General features: G+C 41.1%; 1 protein-coding gene across 8 annotated transcripts in view; it reads left to right on the top strand.

Moving 5' to 3' along the window:
* The window catches only part of LCLAT1 (lysocardiolipin acyltransferase 1), a 92,207-nt gene extending 74,360 nt beyond the window's left edge, over positions 1-17,847 (top strand). Inside the window, exons 6-8 of one of the 8 annotated variants that reach the window (XM_075204376.1) lie at positions 12,140-16,666; positions 16,928-17,662; positions 17,702-17,847. In XM_075204376.1, coding sequence (XP_075060477.1) covers positions 12,140-12,639 — 500 coding nt within the window. In that variant the 3' untranslated portion in view covers positions 12,640-16,666; positions 16,928-17,662; positions 17,702-17,847. Of the gene's footprint in view, positions 1-12,139; positions 17,663-17,701 lie in introns of all 8 variants that reach the window. The other 7 variants (XM_075204371.1, XM_075204373.1, XM_075204377.1 and 4 more) reach the window with 7 other exon arrangements.
* The last annotated feature ends 1,368 nt before the right edge of the window (positions 17,848-19,215 follow it).

Below are 19,215 nucleotides of genomic sequence, written 5' to 3'. Positions count from 1 at the left end.
TCAAGTGTCAGAATCGTCCTGCTTGTGTCTACCTGTAGTTTGTGCTGTTTCAATATGCAGAGAACACTTTGTTCCCTTGTCCTCTTAGGGATAAGCAAAGAACAAGAATAAAGTGAAGCGGAAAAGTAGCATAAAGAAACCAAAGCTAATGTCAAACGCTCGTGTGTCCAGGCCTAGAGTCTGAACTTGGGTTTTGGATGCCTGTTTCCAAAACCAGGCCTGGATTATCACCGGAATCCTGGACCAGTGATTTGACCTGGACTGGGGAAACCCATTCCATTGAAACAAAACAAACCTTATCCATGTTTTCGTCTCACCCTAAAGGTCTTAGATCTCTTTATTATCAGCTTCTCGCTAGATTAGAGCACTGAAATGCTGTGGTTTCTCTTTCCCTATATATTTACACGTCTTTCATCATCATTTATTTATTATATATAGCGCCACTAATTCCGCACCGTTGTACAGAGAATATTTGTCAGTCACATCAGTCCCTGCCCCATTGGAGCTTACAGTCTAAATTCCCTAACACACACGCACAGACTAGGTTCAATTTGATAGCAGCAAATTAACCTACCAGTATGTTTTTTGAGTGTGGGAGGAAACCGGAGCACCCGGAGGAAACCCACGCAAGCACAGGGAGAACATACAAACTCCACACAGATAGGGCCATGGTCGGGAATGGAACTCGTCATTCCAGTGCTGAGAGGCAGAAGTGGTAACCACTAAGCCACCATGCTACCCCCATTACATGCTTATACGTGTTCTTTGTAGCTCATTTGTCTATAATGAAGTCAATATATTGTCTTACAGTAGATTTACAATGTTTATATGCAAGAAATCTTGTCTCCATAGATTATCCCATGCTTTTCCAAACTTTCTCTGGAGCGTAACGCTGTTTAATGCAACTGTCTGGGGGCAGATTATTTATCAGTCAATAGGTTAAGCTCCAGGGGGTAAATGTATCAAGCTGAGAGTTTTCTGGTGGGTTTTGAAAAGCCAATCAGATTCTAGCTTTCATTTATTTAGTTTCATTCTACAAAATGATTGCTAGAATCTGATTGGTTGCTATAGGCAACATCTCCACTTTTCAAACCGGACAGAAAACTCTCAGCTTGATACATTTGCCCCCAGGAGGGATTTACAGTGTCAGACGGAACCTGCTGGCGATTATTGTATCAAAATATCTGATCTGCGAATAGAGATTTTCTGCGGCATCTGCAACACTTGTTTTCCCCATTTGGATTGAGCCACGATTTGTACTCTAACTTAAGATCTTAAGTGTCCATGGACTTTCTTCTTAAATCCTGTGTGACTAATTCTTCAATTGTTGTATTTGTTGTCTTCATCTGTCGTAAGTGATGGGGAAAAAAAAATCACATTTGACTAACAACGGAATGAATAATGACAGTTCATGTTGCACGGTGCTGCGTCGGCGTAAGCCTGCTATTGACTGCTGCATTAAACTACTATTAAACGTGATAGAAATGTTCTAGGATTAATCATAAATCGGTTGCAGGTGTCATTATTTAGTGCACATCCACAAATGGTGTAAAAAGTATTCAGAGTTCATAGAAGTCGTCTTTTAGATAAAACGCTGAGAAATGTTTGAATGCCTGGACGTAAAGTCCTAATGTCTCTGGATAGTTGCTTATTTGCCCCATGTGCTTTCCAGGTATGAATTTCCCCATGTGGAAATCAGAAAATCACAAACCTATCCTAGCTGCCACGTATGTCTGATTCACATGTTTTGAAGCAGGAAACTAGGACATTTCTGTTACATAGTTTTCTGCCTCGAAAACATCATCCTTTGCTTTATTATGGCAACAGAAAACCAGTTCTATGTTGTGAGGATACTTGGCGTATGTGTAGCTATTTTGCTTACTAGCTCAGTCTGAGGCCACATGGTGCTGCCTGAAGGTACCCGATACCTGCGACAGTTCAAAACCAACTAGAAAGATACAAGAGCACCTTTTGATTATTTATTTTTTAGCAAAAATAGATATCTGTGTTTAAAATATCACACAGGAATACAAGACAATTACCAATAGATAGGGAACCTACTAGACTACCCTAGCCGAAAGGGCTTTTAGTCATCATTCCACTGGAGATCTGTCCCGGGCATCGACACAGTTCAATCCTCTGACACAAGACAGTGACTAAGCCCTATGTCCTCCTGCTTTTTATCAGATCCACAAAGTAGCAAAGTCTGTGGAGGCTCAGCAGATGCAATCTTCATCACGATACTAAACCAATCCCACACAAACTGTAACCTCCTAGTCATGATGTAGAAGGTAGCATCCCACACCCAAGTTGGGCTCTCTTGTAAACCTGTTTTACTTCCTTCAGTGGTTTGGCCTTGGTGGGACTGGTCAGCCCTGAATTAAACAATGAGTGTCTTTTTGGATAAACGTGGCTCTCCGGGCACTTCTAGCTCAGTGTGGCTTTAGTCAACTCTCGGCTCAACTTGTCTCTCTTCTCTGAATGGCGCCAGATGACTGGGTTCCCCATTAAGCCCAGATGACGTTAACTCTGGGAGAATGAGTTGCAGAATCTAGTGGTACCTACAGAACCTACCTGGCAACATTTGAGAACATCCTATAACCTTACACTGCAATCCCTATTCATACAGGTAAGTACTATAATATGGGCTACTGGGAACGCTAAGTGGGCTTAATCCTTATTTTCAATTTTCCCGCCACCCTGCCCTTACCGCATAGGTGTCTATCATATGTTCATCCACGTTTATGAAGAGACTAAACTATATGCAAATAAGCGTTCTGCATTTAAGTTCTCGCATTTTTATGAAAACTGTGGCCCTTGAGAGCCCTATAACTATAGTACTAAATATTTTTGTGGTTTTTACTTTTGCCTTCATCAGTTATATGGAAAGATCATGTATTTTTTTCCACAACAAATTAAATAAAGATTTGTCATAATTTGAGGCTACTCCAAAGATATCCAATACACAGTGTTTGGACTTGAGACAATATTTCTTCTTGCCATGTCTGATTTACAGTGCCTGGAATGAGCTCATATATTATCCAGTTCGGAAATTCAGCATGTTCCACCTTGTTGTTACAGGAATATTAGCATTAGTAAAATATTGTTCTTTCCAGCCCCAATTTTCATTAAAATTGCTAAGTTAATATTGGCTTCTTTTTTTTTTTTTTTGCGGAAAACATTGAATGTGTGAGCTGTTTGCATGCTGGCTCTGAAGCAGATGTAGTGAAGATAATTATTATATTATTTGTCAATCAGCAGAATTAGTTTGCAGAATGAAAGTGTTTTCCAGCTGATAGAACTCTGTGTATGAAGAATTGTATATTGGGTTACGCAGTAGATTTCAGCTTTCTGGCAAAGAGACCTAAGTTGTCTCCAAAGTTTGCAATTGAAGTCTGTTCAGTTTGCTGTTTTAAAGGGTAAGCTTAGATTTGGAATTGTCCCTGCTTTTATTAATGGTTTTCACGGTTCAACCTACAATTTGCTAAATTTTACTGTCTTGTCCTCTCTCTTTCTCAAAACGTTTCTCAAAGCCAATAACATATTGAAGAAGAGCTCTCTTGGAGCGTCACGGCCCCCTTGATTTGGTGGTTGTACTACAGTATTTATTAACAACTGTTAGTATTTGACAGTCGGGAAGGCTGTTTATATTTCTCACACTATATGACACATAAGTTGGATGATGCTTATTAGACATCACAGGTATGAGTGGGCTGTATATGTATCGCGGGTAGTGGTTTATTTTTATCCTGTCTATAGTAGCATGTATTACGCAGAGCTTTGCAGAGAGTGTTTTAATCATTCACCTAAATCCATGACCAAGTGGAGCTTAGCCTAAATTCTCTCGCACACGAACACACACAAGGGTCACGTTTGTCAGAAGCCAAAGAACCAGCAGAGACCTAATAAGGCCAGTTATTGGGAGCTTGCACATGCACACTGACCAATGAGCTTAGGTCTACGTGGTGAACTTGATATCATTGGCTGTTGCGCGTCTGCAGGATTCTATTATTGATGGCCTGTCTTGGAGATGCTCTCTATTCTGATTGGCCTGGAAGAGCGCACGCGTTGCTTTGCAGAGGGATGGTGAAGAGAGGAGCGGGTGTTCTTTACAGTGGATCAACTCTTTACCATTCTGCTGCAAGGTCATATGTGCTGCAGAGCTTCCATATGTAGCGTGCAAGAGAAAAGAGCTCTGCAGGGGAGGGTGAATGATCACTGAGGAGGGGGCTGTTACCTTCAGGGCCCCAGAAAAAAAGAGCCAAGTGCAGGGAGAGAAAAGAGGCAGCAGAGGGTAAATAGAGAGATAGCAGGTGGAAGAAGAGAGAGAAACAGCTGGGGGTCTGCACTGTGGTTAGCATTGCTGCCTCACAGTGGTGGGATTGTGGGTGTGATTATGACCGTGGTTCTGTGTGAAGTAGAGACTGATGTCAATGATTAGATATTTTCTGTAAACCGCTGCGTAATATGTCAGTGCTATATAATAACTGTGTGAGGAGAATAGTGTTTCCTTGGCGACTGTTAAAGAGAATAAGATAAGATGGAAACACCTTGGAGAAGAAGTAGGATTGGGTACTGACTAAAAGCCCCATATTTTAGAATGAAGCAGTCTCTTTTTCTCTGACACTGCTGGGTCTGACATAGTTGGGTTTGGGTGCTCCTGAGCCAGACCCTTGGACTGTTTCTTGGGGAGGCTTCTGGGGGAGGCCTATCGGAGGCTTCTGGGGGAGGCCCACCAGAGGCTTCAATCATCGCAGGGTACGATATGTTGGTCACTGCTGGTTAGACTTGTGTCACAAGAACTTTTCATATACAGGAAACATTGCATTTTTCCTGATGTCACCGATTGCTAGTGACGTGATCTGCATCGCATGAATATTAGCTCAGACCACAAAATAGCTGCCACTTCTGGATGCTCCACTTTTAAAGTATAACCACAAGAACTTCACTGCTTTGTTTGAATTTCCAGTGCTCCGTCTGTATAACACCCCTTCTAGCTAAATACCAGGTGTGTTCTCTGCACAAAATAACATTAAAATACATTAATGTGATTGTCACCCTCCTTATAATGTCACCCTTGCTGGTCACGCTAGATTTTGCCGCAGTTTCAAGCTGGTGATATAAAGAGGATGTGCTATGGTTGGCAAAGGATCCCAGTATCGCTTTCCCCTTTAATGAAATGTTATTAAGTAAATTAGTCTTAGACAATAGCAGTATACATTGTTATCTTTATAACACAGTAACTGTCTAGGACTAAGACACGGAAGTATTATTGTGAAACCAGTGATGTTTGACTATAATGTCCTTTGTGTTACAGAGGACACAAGATTGATGAATCTCACTGCTCCATATGTATATATCCAGCTTGTGTCCTTGTTCTACATACTGTGCTTAACGATCCTTCTTATCGCACAAGACCACGATTAGTCTATGACATATCTACGTTTTCATAGAAAAAGGCCCCAGCATACGTCTCTGGTGCAGTATATTGATCATAGCTCATACACTTGTCCTAGTGTTAATTTTTTCTGTTAAAGTTCAAGGCAACTCATACATATACATGAACCAGCTGAGCTGGAGGAAAGCTTACGAGGGTTCTGCGACAGATCGCCAGCTTTATCAAGGAATACGTATCTAAGATTGAACGCCTGATGCGCATAAATATACCCGCAGCCCATTGTGCAGCCTCAGCAAATCTCTTTGACACCACAAGTCAGATTCTAAGTTGAGCCTCCTCTTGACGCTGCCACAAGGCATCCATTAATCAAGGTGTTCATCTCCGTCTGACGTAAGTCAGCTGCTGCCTACGTGACTGAATTATCCAAGTCGTCTACTGATGCCGAACCTGCAAACGGTCTATTTCTCTCCGTAGAGACTCTCGCTGACGGGCAGGAGGGGATCTGTGTAATGGAATTTCTGTTAAACAGCGAAAAAGAAAAGCTGACTTTTCAGACTGCAATTCCCTGTAACTGGAGACCTCCTGGCCTGGCCACTCTGTAGAAAATTACAGACGAATCTTCAAAGCGACAGCTCAGCGGATCTGAGGAGAAATTTGGCTTTGTTAAAGTCGTTCGACCATTGATGTAAATGGAATCTATAAGTGCCAAGTGGGGCTGGCTCGCTTAAATTTCGCGACCTATAAATAGCCTGGAAAATGAGACAATGGATAGAACAGTTTATCTGTGAAAAATAAACTCCCATCATGCTCTACGGTTATGTATGCTCATGCAGATTTACATATACTGCATTAACCCTTTCTGTGGAAGATTCGGGCTGACTAAACACCACGCTTTCGTAGTTTCATTTTAGTGTTATGATTGACACTAGTTACAGACTAATATGGTTTTATCCTAGGTTGATTATTTAAAGCAACAACAACAAAAACATTTTTTGATAGAATATTGTTTATCAGAACGTTGCTGAGATATAAAATTTGCCTGCCTTTAGATTCCTTTAAAAAAACTTGTGCTAGGCTTCTCCATTCTGCCCACTGTAAGAAAGATCATTTGGGACTTTTTCAAGTAGAGGTGTTGATAACCAATCAGTCAGATTCTAGCAATAATTTGAGGAAAAGTGGAGGTGTTGCCCATAGCAGCCAATCAGATTCTAGCTCTCATTTATCTAGTACAGTTTAGAAAATTAAAGCTAGAATCTGATTGGTTGCTGTTGGCAACCGCTCTACTACTTCATTTTGTACAGCACTGTGGAATTAGTGGCGCTATATAAATAAATGGTGATGATGATTAAAGCTTTTTAAATATTACTGTTGCATGAAGTGATCAGTGTGTGTGTGTTTTCCTGTTCACTGGGATGTGTGTAGTGTGTGTACAGGAGCCTGGCACAGCGGTCAGGCCTCCCCTGATATCTGTTTATGCTCTGCGGGGCTGTGCCTCAGACACAATATTAAAGATAATGCAGTCTTTTTTGGCAGCAGATTGAAAAGTGACCAGACCTAGATGGAAAGCGGGACAGGTGGAACATTGCAAGAATAGAACAATCAACCTTTACTTAGGGGTAAACATAAGTAAAATAATTAAATGTTGGTCAACTTCAAACATTATAAACGTTTAATGAATGCACGCCATTTAACTGTACCCCAGACCTGAAGATTTACCTGCCTACTGACATTGACCTGTTTCATTTGACCGATAAGTGACATTTTTCCTCCGTTGTGTTTATCAGTTTTACTGCGTGAGACATATTGCAAACTCCAGGATGACACGACATAAGGATGGGCGGCTGTATCTTGTGTTACAGACGTTATACATCATAGATCATCTCTGCAAATACTGCTGGAGCGATCTCAACCTGCGGTGCTGTGACCGGTTTTATTCCCCGCCAAACCGTTCACTGATATGTTTATCCCTCCGGGAGGACTGTCAGCAGTAATATTTCTGCCAGCATAGGGAGCCCAGCTGGGCTGCACACAAACACCAATACAGTGCTTTTGTGTCTGAAAACCAAGAAAATGGGTAAAGTTTGGCAGGACCATTGTTTGAACAAAAAGATCATTAATCTGTAGCTCTCCAGCTGCTGTAGAAGTACCAGTCCCAGCATGCAGGGCAGGGAAGGTTTGTTTCCTGTCTTTTTTTCATACAGAGGAATGAGATTATGTATGTGCAAAGACTTCTGCCACGTGTTTGGCTAAATAGTTTTGAAAAATTAAGCATTTTTAAAAAATAGATAAATAAAATATCCTGATTCCAAGGTTGCAACATGACTTATTCTACCAATGTGTCTGTTATTAAACTGATTGTTAGTTATTCCATTCTAAATAGGACCAGGTCTTGAGCTGTGGTAATCATTTTCCCGATTACCACCATTCCGACACCGAGGAGTCCTACACTTAAACTCTGAATCTGTGAAAAAACGATTGAAATATAAGCCGACGTACCTCCGTACCGACGCTGTAGATCTCCGATCGCAGCAGGATGCTGAGCGCAAGTGATTGCGACTACTCAGGTGTCTGTCACTAGACTTTGACGTCATTGCGACCTCTATCACTTTTAATTTAAAGCGGCAATGTCGGGCTAAGTGTTTAAACACTTAACCTGCGGGGTCCTGACATTGCCGCACTGTAATAACTTGATCTGCATTACCATGTTATCTGTGTGTAATCTGTTATATAGTAGGTGTCTGGTCTTTATATTATTTGTTTTTTTATATGTTCTGTAATGTGTTATGGATCGTTGCTGTCTATTGTACACTGCTGAAACTGTCATGAAACTGTCAAACGCTGCAAACCTTTCGTGGCGCCTTGTAAATACATTATTATAATTATAATACGTAATAATATAATATAGTCTATAAAAATATAACCACAAAGTCATTTACTTGAGTGGGCAGCACAGTGGCTCAGTGGTTAGTACTTCTGCCTCACAGCACTGGGGTCATTTCCCATCCAAGGCCTTATCTGTGTGAAGTGTGTATGTTCTCCCTGTGTTTGCGTGGGTTTCCTCCGGGTGCTCTGGTTTCCTCCCACACTCCAAAAAACAACATACTGGTAGGTTAATTGGCTGCTAACAAATTGACCCTTGTCTGTCTGTGTCTGTGTGTGTATGTGTTATGGAATTTAGACTGTAAGCCCCAATGGGGCAGGGACTGTTGTGAGTAAGTTCTCTGTACAGCGCTGTGGAATTGGTGGCGCTATATAAATAAATGGTGATGATGTTGATTTGCTAATGCTATATGGTCTCTCGTGAGTTCAACTTCCTCCAGGCCGCAAAGTCTAAAGATTTTCGTTTTTTCTAAATTTTATTTAAAAAAAATAGCTTTAAAAATTTGTACTCATAGTTGCCTGCTCTCCCGGTAATGACCGATGAGCTCCTGAATTAGGGAGATCCTGGGCTCTCTCTCTGCCGCAAGGTGATCACGTTGTGGTCTGGGGTGTGATAATGAAATTACATCATGATATACTATGCTCAGCCTACTTGATAATGCTAATTGTGTCATTAGGCCACACTCGCTTCTGCTTTTCTCCCTGAAGGGTAGTTTTGCTTAATTGTCCTTAGCATAGGAAAAGCTTTGTTATCATGTACACAGGGGTTTCACTACCACTGCCCCAACAAAGATATAAAAAGCTGTTTAAAATATATTTAAACCTTTTTTTCTCCTTGAACTTGGTAGGTAGAGATGTCTTGGCTTAGATCTCACCTGTCAGCACAGACGTATTATAGGTTTGTTGAGCTGCCGCACATAATTTGGCAATTCTACAAGTAAACTAGCAGACAGCAATGATTATAATGGGTTGATATTAATGGGTGTCATTGAAACACAATCCACCCTAATAATACATTTGTGCAGCCTTAATCTAACACATTGCTGTAAGTATAATGAAAGATATATTGTGCCTTTCAACAGCGATTATATAGCAGGCTAATAATTGCCTTGTCTGAGCATTATCTGTATGTATTATTATTAGGAGACGGGAATAATCTAGATGTACGTGTTACGATGCCTTCTGGCGCTTTTGTGTAAGTGACACTAAACTGGTGTGATTGCAGATTTCATTAGATCAGTTTTTATCATCTGCTTCTGAACAATGGCGCTTGCTAGATGTTCTATCGTGTCTCATTGTTTTTCAGAGAAGCAATGATGTTATTGTAGTGTTATTATAATGTTAATGCATCGTGATAGGATAATTATATAATAAGGGACTCTATTTTTTTCCCCCTTTTTGTATTTCTCTTCTGTAAACATTGTTGAAGATTCAATTTGGCGCAAGGTGACGCCATGTGTCTCCGGCGCTGTCCCCAGTGACACATTGCGTCAGAGTTTTTACAGGAATTTACGCAAATTTTTCAGTGCAGAAAAATAAGCAGAGATTTCTTACCGTAATAGCTGTCATTATGCGCATCTGGACATCAAGGGGATGTTTGGTGGCACCTCACGCTGAATTGAATCTGCCCCTAAGGGGTGACTGTATAATAATATTATTGTTATGGGACTTTAACTAGTTTTTATGATGGTGCAGAGCTTAACATTCAGTACAGTTTTGTTGTTTGCTCTCTTTCCCATAATCCCTTTATCACCTGCCAGTGCTTTTCTGTCAATCTGATTTGGGTTGTGCTAATCCTTCTTGCCCCCTAATACAGTAGCTTGGGGGAGTGGCCTATCAGCAAGTATATGTGATATGAGGGTATGACATTGTGGGCGTGGCCATAAAGAGGAGATTGCTCATTGCTACACATTCCCCTGTGCTATTTAGTATATAAATATCTTTTTTATGGTATACGGCACATTTTTCCTACATAGACCAAAATAACGACAGACCCAGACAACCCAAAACTGCTGACCACCCACTAGAGTATTACTGATCCCTACGCTCCCTATATTAAATGCTTTGTGTGATCTGCTGATAGCGACAGATTTGTAACTTTATAGTTTGGAATAAATAGAATCTATGATTTATCAGGAATTTTAAGTACGGTGTCTTATTGTATTTATCCTGTAGCGTTCCTAAAATAGCTTCCTATGACCCTTTATATCATAGTGCAGAGGGTCTCCGGTATCTTGCAGCCTGTGGAGAGATAGAGAAATAATATAGACGTTGAAATTGCTGTAATTTGCTTCTACCTTCAGATTTTGTTTGATAAGCTGAACCTATCAACATGAAATCAGAGGACAATCTAATCTAAGGAAAATATTGCTTAGATTTACTCCTCTATAAGCGATCAAAGATAAGATTCTTATAATAAAAATTGTTCTTTTCAACAGGCCACTTGAATGTATCCTCAGTAGTCTTTATCTCTCGGTATAGTGCACTTATCACCTACAACGTGAGATGTAACAAGGACGCCATGGCACTCACGCCCATCAAAGCTGTTATTCCGTTTCAGCACCAGACAGCGGCTTCCTTTGATCTGCGCGAGTGCGGTCTCTACCAGTGTGTAGTGAGGGCAATGCGCCCACTCTCTGCCCTGTTATATGCCCGCTGCTCGCAGCCACAATTACACATCTACTTCTTGAATTTACATTTCTAGCCAATATTGTGTTCAAAGCTCACTTTCCATCAACAAAATAGTTTTCTTTCTTAACCTAATGAAATGCTTCTCTAGCAGTAAATTTTGTTTTTGAAGCCTGTGCAGAATAGATATTAATTCCTGTGTGTCCCAAATGTGATACTGGCCCCGTATCGTATGTGTGTTCTTCTGTTTCTAGTTTTCCGCAGCAACTTCACTAACTAAATTCGTTTTGCCTTTGAAATTGGCTTTTGTTCTCCACTCAAAAAGTTTCACACCTTAATAGAATGAAAGCCAGGTACCCACTAGCGTTTGAATGTTGTAGGCTCAACCACTAGTGAAACCGTATGGGGAAAAGCTTGTCGTCCTGTTATTAAATTGTGGTTTTACTCAGGAGAGCATCAAAGCTATTAAGGTAAGTTGAATGGAGCGAACAGTGTTTGAAATACTGCAGTGCTACCCAAGGCCGTTCTAGTTGCCGTTATGTATTGACATCAGTGAGCATGAAGCCTTAGTTCACCTGCCTTATTGTAAATCTGTTTTGTTCCCTCTGTTGGGTACACATGCATCCACGGAAAGGATGTTCTCCTAATTTGACTTGTGCTGCGTTTAAATAATATTTTACAAAGTAAACGTTGCTGTATTGTGTTGCGAACCGTGAATATATTGAAAGTCATTATCCACGAGCATTAATTGGCAGAATGTACTAAAACTGGAGCACAGGAAAAATAGCTATTACCCAGTAATCAGTCTGATGATTGCCTTCAAGAAGCTTTTATGATTCCAATTAAAGGGGTGTGTAAAATTAAATATGATTATAAAAAAAAATTCATTAGAAAAATGCATACTTTTCAATGGAGTGTAGTGTCTTTTCCTGGCCTGCAGGTGTCACTGTTGTGTTTGCTGTGTGGCTGAAAGCTGGATCTCTCTGTAGAGGACAGTGTGAAGTATATGTTACACATTATATACATGTTATCTTTAGGATAGTGTATTACCCAGTGGATATAGCCTTACAACAGCAGGTAGCCAGCTGCGCCCTCTTGTCACTTTGTTTATTCTGAATTATTATGCGCTGCGGCGTATGTTGGTGCTGTACGAATAGATGTCAGTGTTTATGAAAACTCTGCATTTCAGGATATTTTTGCACTTTCCCTTATATTTCCCCTTCTCTCCTCCAGGCAACAACCTTGATGCCATCCACGACATAACGGTGGCCTACCCCCACAACATTCCTCAAACGGAGAAGCACATCCTTAGCGGGAACTTCCCCAAGGAGATTCACTTTCACGTCAGCCGGTACCCCGTCAGCAGCCTGCCCGTTTCCAAAGAGGAGCTTCAGCGGTGGTGCCAGGAGCGGTGGAAGGAGAAGGAGGACCGGCTGCGCGCCTTCTATGAAGGGGAGCGGTACTTTGACGTCACGAGACGCAGCCGGATCCCCCCTTGCAAGTCGGAGCTCAGAGTACACTTGATAAAGTTTGCGTCGCTCCTGTACTGGACATCCTTCATTGCGTCATCATTCGTCCTCCTCTACGTGTGCAGCGCGGTCCGATGGTACGCACTAGTAATGATTGTGGTCTTTGTCCTGCAGGAGAAGTTTTTGGGGGGACTTGAGCTGATTGAGCTGGCATGCCACCGGTATCACAGTAGCCGGCAAACCAAAGCCGCCAAAAACGAATAACACAGGGCCTTCTACTTAATATACTTTTGTAATCTACGACATATTTTGCATGTAAACCAGGTTTGAGCATCCTGTGGCACGCCAGGGGGGGTTACAAGTCCCAACGTGGCCTGCCAACAGAGTCTGTGAGGGCATTCTGGGACTTGTAGTTCCCCAGCAGTTGGAGAGTCACAGGTTGCCTAAATTTGTTGTAAACCCTACATATTACCAAGTACTTTCATTACTGTATTTTTAAAGGACGTTTTGCACTTTTTCGTAAGGAAAAAAAAATCCCACTAAAAATATCCTATAAGTACTGTTAGTCAAATCACTCGTGGTAAGACATATTACTGAATGTATTCTGTATAGGATGAGCAAGCAAAGGGTTGCTGGATTAGCTAGAACATATAATAGTGTATGTTATCTCTTCGTTATTCGATCATGGAAGTTGTCTTTTCTGGTCCGCAGACAATCAGTCGTTTTTATTATTCTGGATCCGCGCATCATTTCCATCGTTTACCGTTTACATAGGATTCCTTTTCCTTTTATTTATTTTTTCCGTATAATCCTGTCGGCGCGAGGGGCAGACGCGTCTTTTAAACATATAACGACTGTCTCCGTGGAATTTATGCAGCCATCTGATATGTCAAAGAGAAGTGAAAGGCTGATAGAATGTTATTATCTGTTATAGATTGATACATTATCTCTGTGTACCCAATAACTGTGAGATTAATGAAAGTTCCCTTTATATAACCAGTAAGACTGTTCTTCACAATCCCACTCATCCCGGCACTAGCTATACTATATACCAGACGTAGGTAACCTGGGGAACTATAGGTCCCAGCAAGCTCTGGCAAACATGTCACTATGTAATTACCGCAGTCACACAGCTACACACTGATGCACTTCCTGCTCTATCAATTAAGAGATGTTAAATCGACACTTTATCCGTACATTATAGCAATGCAGAGTTACTTTATAGCCATTAATACTGTCTGTCTGTACCATGAGTTCTTACACAATCATCCCAAATTTTCTTCCAAGTCAAAAAAAAACCCCGTCAATGCCCATTTGGATCATGTAGACAGAATACCGCTATAATGTAAACCAGACATTAATCAGTTAACAGAACAGCATTCAGGAATCCTGACTATATGAACACTGTCACTAGTGTACTGCACTTAATATCATGGCAATCACATTTATTGGGGATTATCCTGGTTATCACTGTATTTTTCTTGTTTATAAAATGCCATCTTTTTTGTGGTGGGTCCTACATTGCTCTTTAAGATGCGTCTGACAAGGATCCGATTTATTATCAACCTTGATCTCCGTCTTTTCTGAATGGCCTCAGTCTTATACAACATCCTGTATCCAACGACATCATCGGAAGGTTGACAGTGGCACATAGTATTTAAGGAGACAAGAGTCCTGGTCTTATGGGAGGAAGTGACCTGTCCACTTAGCGAGAACACAGGTATATTTGGGTTAGGTAATGGAAAAGAGCGAGGGGTGATCTGAGGATTCTTTCAGGGAAATTGTGGTTCGTGCAGCGGAATGTTCAGTACAAGTTATCATAATCTAATTCTGTCTCCACTTAAATCGATTTGTGCAGCATGTAAATTGTAAAGCGCTCTGCATACTGCACTTAGCCAGTATAAATATGAAGTACCTTTTTATTTCTGTATGTGATAAGGCTGGTGTTACATGGGGTCATCTGAACATTGTATGGGCACATTTGTAGTGCTCCGAGGTCTCTCGCGTATAGCGACACATTATAGTGTAAGGGAAATACTGTCACACGAGACCTGTAAAGAAATGTGTTTAGTTGTCCCTGTGTCACACCTCCCTAGTGTATCTATAAACCTAAACATCAGGTCTAACTTGGGGATTTTCAATCTTTTGCTTAGCATTTTACCCCCTTGTGTTTCTGAATGTTTAATATGTACTGTACCCTCATGTCTGTCAATGTGTGTTTATGATTTTTGTATGTATTTAACTTTTTCAAACTGTCTAAGGTACATGCACCTCGGATTTATGAAGTCTGTCTATCATTATCTTCAATCAGTTATTTTATGAAAAAACTCACTCAATCACCATAAAGCAGCTATCCCACAACAAAAAAACATTTCTTTAGCAGCACTTTTTAAGCAAGTATCTGATAGTTTCTTAGCTATCCTCCTACAGATCATTATCTCCTTTTCAAAATCTCTCTAGTTAGCAAACAAAATGGCTGCCAAACACAAGCAGTGCTATGCAGACACAGGCTCACAGCTCTCAGCATGTCGGGTAATGGCAGACAGAGCTCAGAGGGGCATTCCAAAATTACTCTGCTCACTATATCATGTGACTGTGGTTGCTATGGTAGTCCAGAATCATAAATCAGCAACCGGAATGAAAAAAACCAAGGTAAAATGGTAAATACCAACACCTGTCACTGTGATTTCTGCTTAAAAAAAAAAAAAAGCAACCTGAGTTTTCCTTGGGATTGCTGCTATAATGTAACCCAGATACTTGTCTCTGTATAACTATGTGTTTACCTTTTCAATTTTAGTTGTAACCTCTATATATAAAATACTGTGAAGTTTCTGGTCTATTATACATTTTACAGATAGATTGAGAACAGAAGAATTTCTAAACGAATTGTGCTAAATCTGTGTAGGCCTATCTGTAAGGTCTGTTTTATCCCTATAGCTCCACCCACCCATATCCTAAAACAACAATCCCACATAGAAGATATTTTGTTTCATCCTTAAAGTTAGTACCTTGTAAGCATGCATTTCTTAGCTATCCTACAAATCATTATTTCCTTTTCAAAAGCTCTCTGGTTGGTAAATAAAAATGGCGGCCAGACACAGTTGGTCTGCTACACAGGTTCACAGCTCTCAGCATGTCATGTGATGGCAGAGGGGAGAGGAGGATGTCACAGGCAGAGCTCAGAGGGCTGATCCAAAGCCTCACTGCTCAGTACATTATGTTGCCAGAAGCATTTATCAGTAGTAGCTTGGAGCGGGGAAAACGGTAAATACCATCATTCATCTTATAGCCTATCACAGTGATTTATGGTAAAAAATAACACCTGAATTTTCATGGGATTGCTCTAGTTAGAAAGTGGGAAACCGCTTTCAATCCCATAGTGTAGCTGTGATGTGAACATTTATGAGTATCAGAAATAAGAACACTGATTGTATTTACTTTTTCAGTTCCTTCATTGTTTTACCAATCAGTCAGTGTCATGTTTTGACCTCTTTGCTTCTCTTCTATTCTGTATTCTGGTGTAAGGACAGTGAGGCTGAAATACACATCGTCCTCAGTTTGTAAGACAGATACTTCCTTAAACCATATCATTTAACGCATTAATTATACTGAATGACATCAGAAGTCTCAGAATATAATTCCCTCCCTAGCACAGATGAGAGATCATTATAACACTGACTTCTCCAGTCTCCTGTGCTGCATGTGATACATGATAACTGGTGCCCGAAAGAAACTCAAAATATAGATTATTGATCCCTTTGTGTAACAGATCACCAATAAACGCTCATCTTTCAGATAGATGTCTAAAAATAAACATAGATCATTTTCCTTCACCCATTAATAAAACACATTTATAATCTTTTTCTGTTCCACATAACCCCTTTAAAGTCACATTTGCTGAATCCAGGCCCCCATGTGTAAGAGCCATTATGGCTTATTTCACCTAAAATGCAAGATTTAGTTTTGGGTGAGATTCCCTAAGTTTAGTGTGAACTAATATTGGTAATAATGCAGCCTCCCAACTCACTAGGGACCCGAGCTATCACTGAGACACTGCTCATCATTCATCAGACATAAGGTGACACAGGAGACCATCATTACATGTTTTCTTCTTTACAATAGGCTGAGACCAAATGAAGTCTGTAATGATCTTAGTTGGTCTGTAAACACTGTCAGCCAGTTACTACTATCACAATGTGTGTGTGTGGGGATCAGCCAATCGCAGATTGCATACAGTTTCAGTGATCAGGTCATAAAGGGCATAAATTGTGCACCTGACTTATGTAGGACAGTCCATCCATCCAGGACATTGTACTTCTGACTTATGCAGGGCAGTCCATCCATGCAGGACATTGTACACCTGACCTTTGCAGGACAGTCCATCCATCCAGGACATTGTACACCTGACATGCAGGACAGTCCATCCATCCAGGACATTGTACACCTCACTTATGTAAGAGAGTCCATTGATTCAAGACATTGTACACCTCACTTACGCAGGAAGGTCCAACCGTCCATCCAAGACATTGTACACCAGACTAGTGCATGACAGTCCATCCAGTCCATCCAAGACATTGTACACCTGACTTATGCAGGACAGTCCATCCATCCAAGACATCCTACACCTGACTTATGCAGGACAGTCCATACAAGACATTGTACACCTGACTAGTGCATGACAGTCCATCCAAGACATTGTACACCTGACTAGTGCAGGACAGTCCATCCAAGACATTGTACACCTGACTAGTGCAGGACAGTCCATCCAAGACATTGTACACCTGACTTTTGCAGGACAGTCCATCCAAGACATTGTACACCTGACTTTTGCAGGACAGTCCATCCAAGACATTGTACACCTGACTTATGCAGGACAGTCCATCCAAGACATTGTACACCTGACTTATGCAGGACAGTCCATCCAAGACATTGTACATCTGACTTATGCAGGACAGTCCATCCAAGACATTGTACACCTAACTTTTGCAGGACAGTCCATCTGTCCATCCAAGACATTGTACACCTGACTTATGCAGGACAGTCCATCCAAGACATTGTACACCTGACTAGTGCATGACAGTCCATCCAAGACATTGTACACCTGACTAGTGCAGGACAGTCTATCCTTTCATAACACTGTACCTTAGATTTATGTAGGACAGTCCATCCAAGACATTGTACACCTGACTAGTGCACGACAGTCCATCCAAGACATTGTACACCTGACTAGTGCATGACAGTCTATCCAGTCCATCCAAGACATTGTACACCTGACTTATGCAGGACAGTCTATCCTTTCATAACACTGTACCTTAGATTTATGTAGGACAGTCCATCCAAGACATTATACACCTGACTTATGCAGGACAGTTCTTCCATCCAAGACATTGTACACCTGACTTATGCAGGACAGTCCATCCATCCATACAGGACATTATACACCTGACTTATGCAGGACAGTCCATCCATCCATCCAAGACATTGTACACCTGACTTATGTAGGACAGTCCATCTATCCATACAGGACATTGTACACCTGACTTATGTAGGACAGTCTATCCCTCCATCCAGGACATTGTACACCTGACTTATGTAGGACAGTCTATCCCTCCATCCAGGACATTGTACACCTGACTTATGCAGGACAGTCCATCCATCCATCCAAGACATTATACACCTGACTTATGCAGGACAGTCCATCCATCCATCCAAGACATTGTACACCTGACTTATGTAGGACAGTCCATCTATCCATACAGGACATTGTACACCTGACTTATGTAGGACAGTCCATCCATCCATCCATCCATCCATCCAAGACATTATACACCTAACTTATGCATGACAGTCCTTCCATCCAAGACATATTACAGCTGACTTATGTAGGACAGTCCATCCAAGACATTATACACCTGACTTATGCAGGACAGTCCTTCCATCCATACAGGACATTGTACACCTGACTTATGTAGGACAGTCCATCCATCCATCCAGGACATTGTACACCTGACTTATGTAGGACAGTCCATCTATCCATACAGGACATTGTACACCTGACTTATGTAGGACAGTCCATCCATCCATCCAGGACATTGTACACCTGACTTATGTAGGACAGTCCATCCCTCCATCCAGTACATTGTACACCTGACTTATGTAGGACAGTCCATCCCTCCATCCAGTACATTGTACACCTGACTTATGTAGGACAGTCCATCCATCCATACAGGACATTGTACACCTGACTTATTCAGGACAATCCATACATCCAATATTTACTTGCAGAATTAAAATGTATGCAACTAATCATGGTGCAATCACTTAACACAAGTTTTTGTCTGAGGAGGAGGTAATTTTTGACTGTCTTCAGCTATGTTTCTCACAGTAATGAGAGTGGATGCCATTAAATAAGTACAGCTATTGCATTCAGATTTAAGTCTAACAACTTTGTTATACTATCGCACAACACCCAATATCCAAATTCATAGATATGGCTTGTTTCATTGCGGACCATTGGATAAAGATGTGATTAATGGGGCCCTGGAATGCATAGAAATGAGGCTAGGTCTCGGTGTTTTGCAGTTGAGCAATTGTGCATAAAGAAACCAAGTACAAAATGTGCATCATCGCTGCCATTGAGGTTGTTACATCGAATCTCTTCATGAATTAAATCTGATAGTGTCCAGTCGCACGGGGAATAATTACTCGTATCAATGAATGGAAATGACATTTAATACCATAAAACAAACATAACTGTAAAATACACCAGACCAAAAGAAATAACTGCTTAAAACAATCCTTTATCACACTGGCGGTATCGGCACAACACTCTCTCGTGTG

Source organism: Mixophyes fleayi, chromosome 3 (genome assembly GCF_038048845.1).
Source record: "Mixophyes fleayi isolate aMixFle1 chromosome 3, aMixFle1.hap1, whole genome shotgun sequence".
In the NCBI taxonomy this organism is placed as follows: Eukaryota; Metazoa; Chordata; class Amphibia; order Anura; family Limnodynastidae; genus Mixophyes; species Mixophyes fleayi.
The sequence above is the reverse complement of the archived record's forward strand: the minus strand, read 5'-3'. Positions and strand labels throughout refer to the sequence as shown.